The sequence below is a fragment of the Mobula birostris genome, chromosome 29 (assembly GCF_030028105.1).
Source record: "Mobula birostris isolate sMobBir1 chromosome 29, sMobBir1.hap1, whole genome shotgun sequence".
Lineage (NCBI taxonomy): Eukaryota > Metazoa > Chordata > Chondrichthyes > Myliobatiformes > Myliobatidae > Mobula > Mobula birostris.
Window position 1 is genome coordinate 17975253 of NC_092398.1, and position 12445 is coordinate 17987697.

Here is a 12445-nt window from a genome sequence, read left to right on the forward strand (position 1 = left end):
GGCTATTGCAGGAACGGGTTGTGGTCAACTTCAACTCCCCTTGACAGAGTCACAGAGTCAGAGAAAAGTACAGCGCCTTGGCGCATCTAGTCGGTGCCGAAGAATTTAAACCTCCTGCTCCCATCGACCTGCAACAGGAGCATCGGTCTCAATAACCGTAACATTTATGTAACTAACCAAAGTCTTCTTCGACTTTGAAATCGAGCTCGCATCCAGCACTTGCTCCGGTAGCTCGTTCCACACTCTCACAGCATTCCAAGTGCAGAAGGTTCCCTCATGCTCTCGTTAAACGCTTCTCCACTCACCCTTAAACCAGTGGAAAGCGCGCTTGCACTTACCCTATCTCTACCTCCCATAATTTTGTATACGTCTATCAAATATCACCTCAGCCTTCTTCGTACCAAAGAATAAATAGTAACCTACTCAATCTTTCCTTATAACTCAGGTCATCCAGTCCCGCAATATCCTTGCAAACTTTCTCACTACTCCTTCAACCTTATTTATAACTTTCTTTTACGTAGGTGGCGAGAACGCCACACAATGCTACGAAGTATGCTTCGCTCACGCCTTACACAGCTTCAACTTAATATCCCATCTCCTAAACTCAGTACTGTGATTTATGAAGGCCAATGTGCTAATACATTCATTTACGGCGATATCTACTTGTGAGGTCACTTTCAGTAAATTATCAACCCGTATTCTCAGATCCCTTCATTCCACAGCTCTCTTCAGTGACCTACCATTCACTGTGTGAGACCTATCGAGGTGCTAGCGAGAAACAACACCTCACACTTGTCTGCATTAAATTCAATCTTCCTCCTTTCAGCCTATGTTTCTAGATAGATTTCTTCGCTCTCCACTAAACCCCCAATCTTAGCGTCAAACGCAAATTTGCGGATCCCATGAACTGCATTATCATCCAGATGATTGAACACACAACGACGGACCCAGCCCGAATCCGACTGCATTTCTCTAATGACAGGACGCAAGTCAGTGAGGCAATCATCTGCCACCCACTGTCTGGGTTCTTCCACTAATGTCTAATCTCATTTACCTACCTACTCTTGAATGCCGAGCGACTGAAACTTCTTGTCCAATCTTCCATTCGTGACCTTGTCAAAGTCCTTGCTAAAGTCCATTTAGACACCATCCACCGCCTTGTCTTCATCAATCTTCCGGCAACTTCCTCGAAAACCTCTATAAGATTGGTTAGAAACGGCCTACAACCCACAAAGCCATGCTGACTATCCCTAATCAGTCGCTAATCATATCTAAATACGCATATATCCGCCCCTTAGCATACAATCCAATAAACCTTCCACTGCTAATGTCAGGTTCACCTTCCTATAACATTCTCGCTTACTTTTCGAGACTTTGGTAAACAGCGGAAAGACTTTGCCTATCCTCCAATCCTCCCTTACCTCATTTGTCGCCAATGATAATTTCAACATCTCCGGTAGTGCCCGGGTAATTTCTGCACTTACCTCCAACAGGGTCCGAGAGAACACCTTATAAGGCCATGGAGATTTATCCACCCTACTTTGCCTCAAGACAGCAAGCATCTCCTTCTCTGTTATCTGAATAGGGTTCATGAAATTGATGCCGATTTGTCTCATTTCTTCGGATTCTGTGTAAGTCTCCTGAATAAAGACAGATGAAAAAAATGTTCTTTAAGATCTCCCCTGTCTAATTTGAGCTGCATGCATGGATTTCATCCTGATCTTTCAGAGAAGCGATTTTGTTTCTTGCAATCCTTTTGCTTTTAACATATCTGTAGAATCCTTTAGGATTATCCTTCAAGTTGTCTGCTATTGACCGTTATCCAATTTAGATTCTCACTCCGAGGACTAGACCTACATTCTTTCATATTTACTTTAAAGCTAATAGCATTGTGATCACACGATGCAAAATCTTTCCTTACACATATTTCTATAACTTACTCTGCCTAATTTCCTATTAGCAGATTAAATATCACACACTCTCTCGTGTGTACTGATTCAGGAAAAGTTCCTGAACAAGTTTTATACACTCTGCTCCATCTAGTTCTTTTACAATATTAGAGTTAATATCCCGGTTAATATGTGGAAAGTTGAAATCGTCTACTATAACAACCTTATGTTGCTTGCAACAGCCTGCGATCTCTCGACAAATGTATTCCTCTAACTCCCTTGGACTGTCGGATGCTCTGTAATATATCCCATTAACGTGGTAATTCCTTTCATTTTCCGCAGTTCCATCTGGAACGCCTCACGAGACGAATTATCCAGTCTGTTCTGACCGAGCAATATCGTGACATTTTCCCTTACTAGTAACGCCACCCCTCTTCCTTTAATTCCGCCCCCCCTCTCTTTCGCCACTTAGAAAACAACCCCGGAATACTGAGCTGTCAGTGCTTCTCCTTCTGCAACCAATGGCTAATTGATGTTGACTTCAGGGCACGAGAAGAACTGCAGCTGATGATGAAGAACCACATGACCACTACTCCACATGCATATCGACAATTTCTTTTATTGAATTTCCTGTCCAAAGTATTGTTGGCATTTCTCTCTTCTTGTACCAGAGTTAAGCATCGAAAAGTTTCCCTCCTCCCCACAGAAGAACTGTAAAGAACTTGAAAGTGAAAGCTACATTTCGAGTTGCTCAAATGCAGGATAAATGAAGCCCAGTTGTTTGTCCACAAATGGTATCAACAAATTGTTAAGATGAGCAGGATTGCTGCTGGTATTTGAGATATATAGAAAAGGAAAATATCAAGTATGGTGTCAGAGGCGATTGCCGACAAAGAGTTCCAAGATGCAAAGGCGAGGGATTCAGTTTACGGTACAATTATATAAAGAATGGCTGTGTTTTATTGGGAGCATTTTTGTTGTCCAGGTCGTTATGCGTTGGGAAGCACCTGGCTCCCAACTAGAATGAGTTCATAGGCTACTAACTGGAATGGAGCCTTTTAGTCATTAAAAATCCCATTTAGACTTGATTCTTTTTCTATGCAACTGGTTACCCATAAGAAGGAACCCGTCCCAGTCAAAACCTAGTTTATCAGGAACACGGGATGATCTGCAAATGGTGAATATCGTGAACAACTCACACAAAATGCTAGAGGAACACAGCAGACCTCATCTGCACAACAAAAGAAGTGCGTATTTACGGCGGCATCACAAACACGAGTCAATTTAGCAGCGTTCACAAGAAGCCTTATATTCCGACATATGTTATGCACAATTTTGCTGAGAAAATGCATTGGGGGGAAAACAAAGCCTTTTATTGAAAAGTGGTCAAAGTGCTCACCGTGTTTCTTAACTGCTGCAATAGCTACATTTTACTGTACATCTATAGAACCTTTTTAGATGTTTCGAGTACTCGACGTGTTAGGTCTATTTTGAGGGTAATAAATGCTGTCTAGCAGATGCTGGGAAATGTGTCTCCTTGCAGAAGTTTAATTGTACTACTCCGTTGTTGTTCCTGACCCGCGCATACATAACACAGTCTTAATTTCTCTTTCAGATAAACCACCGAAACCCAGAATATCAATCAACAGATCTCCCGATATCTTTGTCAAAGGAGAGGATGTAATTATTCACTGCTCCTCTTATGGCTTTTACACTACTGCAGTGTTTTATCTGTTCAAGAACTATCAGAACATGCACATTGCATCGAAAGCCCCTTCCTCGAGAGGAAATTCAGCTGCATTTATGTTCTCGAATGTCAACGCTGGACATGAAGGGAACTACACCTGTAGCTATGACGTTGAACTTTCTGGGAGGGCCTACAAGTCGGAGAAAAGTGACAAGGTCACTATTGTTGTCAAAGGTGAGCCCAGCCATACCTTTACCACTACTTCGTCTGTTAAAAGGTTTATTGCATGCCTACTTTTATGCTCGAGGAATTGAATATAGGAGGCTGTAGGTATTCTGCACGTAAATAATGAATGTAATCATTTCGCCGGGGAAGTGGAACGTAAATTTATAAGACATACATTCAAGGTTAGAGGGGAAGATTAAAAAGGGCGAGACTTAAAGGAGTTTTGGGGAGCAATTTCTACACACAGCTTGACGAGCTACCGGAGGAAGTAGCTGGTGCGGATAAAAGAATGGAATGAAAAATCGTTTGGATAAATGCAAGGATATGGAATTTTTAAAGCTATATGGATCAAATGCAGGCACAGGGTCCAGCTTATGTGAGAAAATTGCTCGGCATAGGTCAAAGAACATACTTTCATATTCTTCACTGTACGATTCTGTACTTAGTGGCCACGTTAATTTGTACACTGAGTGCATGGACATGGTCTTCTGCTGCTCTCCAATGACCACTTAACGGTTCGATGCGTTTCTTCTCTAATCTCTCTCATTTACATAAAAAAAGTTTTCGCCCACAGAACTGATGCTCCTTGGTTGTTTTAGTTGTTTTTTGTTATTGCACCAGTCTCTGTAAACTCTAGAGAATATAACGCATGAAAATCGTAAGAGACCAGCATTTTTTGAGATACCGTAAACACCCTGTTTAGTACCGACAACTATTCCACAGTCAAAGTCACTTAGATCACATTTCGTTCCTAATTTGCTGGTTGGTGTGAACAGCAACTGAATCTTGTAACCATGTCTGCATGCTTTTATATATTGAGTTGCTGCCACATGATTAGTCGATTGGATATCTTCATCAACGAGTAAGTGTACTGAAGTAATAAAGTGGCCACTGAATGTGCTTTCAATCGGATGCGTTTAATGCACAAACTCTGAAGATTTGAACTAATTTTCTTTCGTTATGTCAGTGAGCACAACCTTGATTCCCATTACCTCGGTTACATTTTCTAACCTGTCTAGTTTCCAACTAAGTAATACAGTTTGATGTTCTTTAATCCTTCTTTAGACCATCTGGTGAGCCCACAGATAAGATTGATCGTGCAGTCCAACGTGCTGATGAAAGGACAGCTTCTTGAGATTACGTGTGAAGGGCCGTATTACTTCACAGGAAACCGGTTCTACCTGTACAAACACGGAGAAGACAATTTCATCAGGTCCCAAATTGCCTCCTATCGGACGCCCAGAGTCAGCTTCCAAATTCCGGATATCACTAAATCAGAGGAAGGGCACTACTCTTGCGAATACCAGGCAGAGATCTCAGGACGACTCTTCAACTCGACCCGCAGCACGGACATAACAGTTGAAGTAATTGGTGAGATGTTAAGACTTTAATTGACAACAATATCCTAAACATAGTATCCAATCAACATCGATTGCTCAAGAAAATTGTTATAACATAATAAAGTAGTATAATTTTATTATCAAAGCACTTACATGTTATCATATACTACACGGAAATTTATTTTCTTGAAGACACTCACAATAGAATAAAGAACTACAATGTTATCAATAAAAGACTAATTAGAGGAATAGAGACGAGTTTTTGAGAATGCAAAGATACGACCTGTGCAAATGGCAAGCGTTACACCTGAACTAGCTTTGCTAGAGTTGTTCGGTAGGCTTTAAACGAATTTGGCAGGAAAGTGGGAATCGGACTGAGAGGGCTGAGGTGGGTTAGTTGGCTTACAAACAGAGATGGTGTGAAGTGAGATTGCTAGTAAGGAAAGACTGATGGTTGGGTAAAATTGCAGTAAACGGGATGAGTTGTAATGTAAATGGGGGCAAAACCAAAAAGGATAATGACTATAGGACTGAAGGTGTTGTATATAAATGCACGTAGTATACGGAATATGAAAGATGACGACGAACTTGTAGCACAGTTACAGATAGGCATGCATGAACCGTGGCTGAAAAAAAAAGATTATCGCTCGTAGCTTGAAGTCCAGTGATACATATTGTATCAAACGGACAGGCGTGTAGTCAGAGGGGGCGGGGCTGCTCAGTTGGGGAAAACCAAAATCAAGTCATCAGAAAGAGGTGACAAAAGATCAAACGATAGTCAAGAGGGATTTCAATACACAGATAGATTGTGAAAGTCAAGTTAGTGGTGGATCCCAGGAAGGGCAGTTTATGGAATGCTTGCGATGTGGCTTTTTGGAGCAGCTTGTGGAAGAGCACACCAGAGGATTAGGTATTCTGGATTGGGTGCTGTGGAACGAACCGGAATTGATTAGAAAGCTTAATGTAAATAAACACATTCAGAGCAGTAATCATAATATGACATAATTCATCCCGAAATTTGAGAAGGAGAAGCTAAAGTCAGATGTACCAGTATTACAGTGGAGTTAGGGGAATTAGAGGGACATAGGAGAGGAGCTGGAAAAATTGATTGGAAGGAAACACTAGCAGGGATGACAAGGGTTGGACTTTCTGGGTGCAATTCGGAAAGCACAGGACAGACGAAACCCAAGGAAAATTAAATGCTTAAAGGCATGATGATGCAGCCATGGCGATAAGAGCAGTCAAGGCCGATATAAAATTCAAATATATAATACAGCAAAAGTAGTGGGATTTTAGAGGTTTGGGAAGCCTTTAAAAACCAGCGGATGGGAACTGAGAACGCACAAAGAAGGAAAAGATGGAAAGCGAAGTTAAGCTAGCCAATGATATCAAAGAGAGTACCAGAACTTTTTTTTTTCAGATAAATAAAGTGCAAAAGAGAGACGAGATTAGATATCGGACCACAGGAAAGTGATGCTGGAGAGGTAGTAATGGGGTACAGGAAAATGACTGACGAACTGAGTAACCAATTTGCTTCAGTTTTAACTGTGGAAGACACAAACTGTGTGCCAGAAGTTCGAGAGCATCAGGGGGCAGAAGTGAGTGAAATTGCCATTAATAAAGACAGGGTGTTTAGGAAATTAAAAGGTCTGAAGTAACTAGGTCACCAGGACCAGATGGTGTACACCCCAGGATTTTGAAAAAGATAGATAAGGTATCGTGAAGTCATTAGTGTTATTCCGGCATGGTACCGGAGGAGTGCAACATTGCAAATATCACTCCACTCCTCCACAAAGGCGAAAGGCAGAAAAAAGGAAATTATCGGCCAGTTGGTCTGACCTTAGTAGTTGAGATGATGTTGGAGTAGATTCTTAGCGATCTGGTTTCGGAGTACATAGAGGGACATGATAAAGTCGGCCGAAGTCAGTATGGCTTCTGTAATAGAAAATATTGCCTGACAAATCTGTTGGTATTCTTTGAAGAAATAACAGGCAGGATAGACAAAGGAGAATCGGTGGCTATTATGTACTTGAATTTCCAGAAGGCCCTTGACATGAGCTTGCTTAACAGGATAAGAGCCCATGGTGTTATAGGAAAGACTCTAGAAGGATAGAAGATTAACTGATGGGCACGATGCAAAGAGTGGGAATAAATGTAGCTCCTCCTGGTTCACTGTGCCAGTGACTTAATATTTCATAGGCCGTCTGTGTTGGGACAGATCCATTAAATGTTATATATCAATTACTTAGATGACCGAATTGATGGCTTTGTTGGAAAGTGTGTGGACGATACAAAGATAGGAGGAAGGCAGTGGATGTTTCCTATGGCGAAAGAATTTAAGAACAGAGGGCAGAGCATCATAACAGAGCGACGTCGATTTAGAATGCAGATAAGGAACATTTGTTCATCCAGAGGGTGGTGAATCTGCGGATTGTTTTTGCTACAGGCGGCTGTGGTATCCATCTCATTGGTTTATTTAAGGCAATGGTTGATAGGCGCTTGATGTGCTGGTGAACAAAGGAATACTGAGCAACACACACAAAATGCTGGTGGAACGGAGCATCTATAGGATGAAGTACAGTCGACGTTTCGCCCGAGACCCTTCGTCAGGACTAACTGAAAGAAGAGATAGTAAGAGATTTGAAAGTGGGAGGGGGAGGGGAGATCCGAAATGGTAGGAGAAGACAGGAGGGGGAGGGATAAAGCTAACAGATGGAAAGTTGGTTGGCAAAAGGGATACAAGGCTGGCGAAGGGAGAGGATAACGGGACGGAAGGCGTAGGGAGAAAGAAAGAGGGAGGGGAGAACCAAAGGAAGATGGACAGCATGCAATGAGTTATTGTAAGAGGGACAGAGAGAGAGAGAGAGGGGGGGGGGAGAGAGAGAGGGAATAAATAAATAAATAAAAGATGGGGCTAAGAAGGGGAGGAGGGGCATTAAAGGAAGCTGCAGAAATCAATGTTCATGCCATCATGTTGGAGGGTACCCAGACGGAATATAAGCTATTGTTCCTCCAAGCTGAGTGTGGCTTCATCTTGACCGTAGAGGAGACCATGGATTGACACATCAGAATGGGAATGGGACGTGGAACTAGACTGTGTGGCCACTGGGAGATCCCGCTTTCTCTGGCGGACAGAGCGTAGGTGTTCAGTGAACTGGTCTGCAGTCTGCGTTGGGTCTCACCAATATATAGAAGGCCGCACCGGGAGCTCCGGACGCAATATATCACTCCAGCCGACTCACAGGTGAAGTATCTTCTCACCTGGAAGGACTGTCTGGGGACCTGAATGGTGATGAGGGAGGAAGTGTAAGGGCGGGTGTAGCACTTGTTCCGCTTACAAGGTGAAGTGCCAGGCGGGAGATCGGTGGAAAGGGATGGGAGGGGGCCGAATGAACTAGGGAGTCACGTAGGGAGTGATCCCTGCGGAAAGCAGAAAGGGAGGGGTTGGGAAAGATGTGCTTGGTGGTGGGATCCTGTTGGAGGTGGTGGAAGTTACGGAGAATTATATGTTGGACCTAGAGGCTGGTGGGGTGGTAGGTGAGGACAAGGGGAACCCTATCCCTACTGAGGTGGTGGGAGGATGGGGTGAGAGCAGATGTGCGTGAATTGGGAGATATGCGTAGATGGTGGAGAGAGGGAAGCCCCTTTCTTTAAAAAAAGGAAGACATCTCCTTTGTCCTGGAATGAAAAGCCTCATCCTAAGAGCAGATGCGGCAGAGTAGATGGTGGAGGAAGGGAAGCCCCTTTCTTTAAAAAAGGAAGACATCTCCGTCCTGGAATGAAAAACCTCATCCTGAGAGCAGACGCGGTGAAGAGTAGATGGTGGAGGAAGGGAAGCCTCTTTCTTTAAAAAAGGAAGACATCTCCTTCTCTGCTCTGCTTGCAGGGCTGAAATGGCTGCCACAAGAGGGCACAATTTTAAAGTGCTTGGGAGTAGGTACAGGGGCGATGTCAGGGGCAGGTTTTCTACGCAGAGAATGGTGAGTGGAATGCTCTGCCTCAGAAGGCAGTGGAGGCCAATTCTCTGGATTCTTTCAAAAAAGAGTTAAATAGAGCTCTTAAAGATAGCGGTGTGAAGGGATATGGGGAGAAGGCAGGAAAAAGGTACTTATTGTGGATAATCAGCCGTGATCACAGTGAATGGTGGTGCTGGTTCGAAGGGCTGAATGGCCTACTCCTGCACCTATTGTCTATTGTATGTTGTCTATTGTCTATTGAGTGTGTGGAATAGGCTACCGGAAGCCGTGGTGGAGGCGGATACGTCAGAGGCTTTTAAGAGGCCTTTGGCTAGGTACATGGAGCTTAGAAAAATAGAGGGCTGTGGGTAACGCTAGTAATTTCTAAGGTAGGGACATGTTCGGTACAACTTTGTGGGCCAAAGGCCCTGTATTGTGCTGTAGATTTTCTATGTTTCTATGTTTCTAGGATGAACAAGCAAGACCAACTTATTTAATAGATAGAGCCATTCAAAACACACATAACTTACTGAATAGGTGAAAAACGCAAGAAATAATGCTGAATTAAAAGAGCACATTGAAAGACGTTGGAGCATGAACAAAGTATATATTGTCTGGATAGTAATATTTACAACTGGTGTCATCCCAAAGGCATTACACAATAGCATTAAACAACTAATGTCTATCTAAATCTTCAGAAAACCACACCACTAGAATAGTTCGAAAGTTTCTAGCAATTGACAAATGGGCATGCTTGGTTACGTCCATACCTTAGGTTTTGCCAGCCTGAGCTGAGAAAAAAAAATAATAATAGAAGTAATAGAATGCCAACAGAACCGCAACCGGTGTATGAATATGAAACATTTATGTATCTCGTACATCAATAAGCAAAGAAAGTAGATCGTTGTGTGATAAAGCGAAAATGTTCGACAGAATCTAGTTCAAGGTTTAAAAAAATCTGTCAAGCAGAGCTCAGTAGTAAAGATACAACAAGGGCCCTAAACACTTTCGCTACACCCATATTAAGGTACACTTTTGGCATGATATCTTGGTCAGAAAGTGATCTGGAAAATTTGTAAAGAAAAATAGAACTGCAATGACAAATTTTAGGAAAGGCTATGCACAGTAGGCTTGAACGCACTTTGATAGACACTACGTAGGACAGAAGGAGGAAGAGAAATCATAGTTGTAAAAAATAACACTATAGTCTGAAAAACATCCAAGATTACATTTTCATCAACGAAAATAGGATTCAGCACTAGATACGAACATTTTCAATTCTGATAAGACATGCACCACATTAAGCTTAAATGAATGCACAACCCAGAAAAACGAAGAAATTATCACTATTGAAGAAAAAAGCTCAATAATGGGACAACATTATCCTCCATGGAAGACACCAGCACGATCTCAGCAGACTAGATGTTGACCTGGAACCGACGAACTCCTGGCTCAGAGTCACAGATTTCTTTCCAGACACAGAAGGTTTCCTTATGGCAATACAGGACAGTGCGGATCACACACAAAAATACCAAAATACACAATAAAAGACAAAGAAATTCGAAACGATAATGCAGAAATGCCAAGAGAAGCTAGAAACAATCTAACACATTGCAGAATCCTGCAACATCTTAATTCAATCTGATTACTTACACAGGCATAATCAAGCGGCAAACATCATTTAACAAAATCTTGATTTAAAGTACAAACTCATAAAAAGTGAACATTTGTTAGCATAAATACAAGCCTGATCCAGTATTAGAGTTACAGTCCTATAAGTGATATTACGACCAACGCATTATTTCGAGTAGGAGAACCGATAATAAGCGGTCAGATATGATATTATGGGATAAACAAGCCAAAGAAAAGGTCGTTAGAAGATATAGCCATTCCAAACACACATAACCAAAGGAAATCAATAAGTGGAAACTCCAGAAACATGTTGAATAAAAGAAGAACTTGAAACAATGAGGTACATGAACAGTATATGCATTGTCCAAACATTAGTATCTACAACTGGCATCATCCCAAAGTCTGTGAACGATACTATTTAATGAGTAGACCGAGACATTATTATTTATGGAAATCTCCAGAAAACCACAAAATACTAAACACCATTAGGATATTCCGCAAGTTCATAGCAATTGATGAATTAGCGTGCTTCTCTATGTCAGTACCAGCTTGAGCTGAGAAAATTATTATTATTATTATTGTTGTTGTTATTATTTTCAGTCCCTTATGGTTGTTGTTGCTGGGGTGATAGTGGGGATAAGCTGCTAATATCTATTAAATGCTATCAGTATTTTGCCTCGAAAATAGTTTCTGACAACTAATTCCAACTCCTGGCCTTTACGTATGGCTTAACTACTAAGCCCTATGGACCTACTTCTACTGATAAGAGAGGCGGTAAACGTCGGGCTACCGGTACCTTAAAATCAATCGCTTAGGACAGATAGGGCTCGTCATCCGCGGTTGACAGCTCATTTAGGAGAAGGAAAACTGAGCTTAAACGTCCGCTGCCTTGTGAATATATCCGTTCACGAGGAAATCTGCGAGAAAGATCCCGAGTAAAAATCCGCAGATAGAGTCAGTAAGGCAGTCCTAAGTGGAGTTCAGCACTGACTGGAATTTCCTGCGACGGCATTGGCGCCAAACTGTATTGGTCTCTGGCGTTCCTTTGGGTTCATCAGTTGCATGGGCAGGGGAAGCCTGCCACATGTGCAACATCTTGTCCTCAATACCGTACTGCCCTAACTTGCGTATCATCGAGTCAGCTGGGTAGCAACATACATCATCGAGCCCGACCAGCGGAGGGCTTCAAATAATGAATAAGTAAATAAGTCAATGTGGGGTCCCTGAATTGTCGACGTTCCGGGTGGAACACATGCGTCAGGATTGAGAGTGGAAAGGAGAGACGGTCAGTATTAAAGGGAGAGATGGAATAGTGTGGCAGGGGTCCCATTTGATAGGTGGAATGAGCAGGGGTGACCTCCGATATATGCCTTACTACTTCCCCTCTCTTTTTTATAGTGGCCATCCAGTCTCAAACATAATGCAGAGCTTCGATCTGTTACCACGGCCGGATCTTTATCCATTAGGTTTGTGTGTAGTTTTCCAGTCTATTTGTATTTCGTTATTCTGCTCTGAAGACCCGCAAGGAAATTAATCTCAGGGTAGATGGGACCATCCAGCAGATTGTTTGTGGGTTCAGATGCCAGCATCTTCATTCCCTCGTGACCCTCTGAATTCAGTATTTCATCCCAAAAGCGTTAATTTCTTGCAACACACATAAAAGTTGAAGCCTGCTGCGTTGATGCTGCCTGGCCTTCTGCATTCACCAGCAACTTT

At 42.4% G+C, this 12445-nt stretch overlaps 1 protein-coding gene across 2 annotated transcripts in view; it reads left to right on the forward strand.

The window, feature by feature from the left end:
• The window catches only part of LOC140190026 (scavenger receptor cysteine-rich domain-containing protein DMBT1-like), an 83078-nt gene that overhangs the window by 16690 nt on the left and 53943 nt on the right, over positions 1-12445 (forward strand). For both annotated transcript variants that reach the window (XM_072246426.1, XM_072246425.1), the window contains exons 5-6: positions 3505-3810; positions 4867-5172. In XM_072246426.1, the coding sequence (XP_072102527.1) occupies positions 3505-3810; positions 4867-5172 (612 nt within the window). The remainder of the gene's footprint in view (positions 1-3504; positions 3811-4866; positions 5173-12445) is intronic.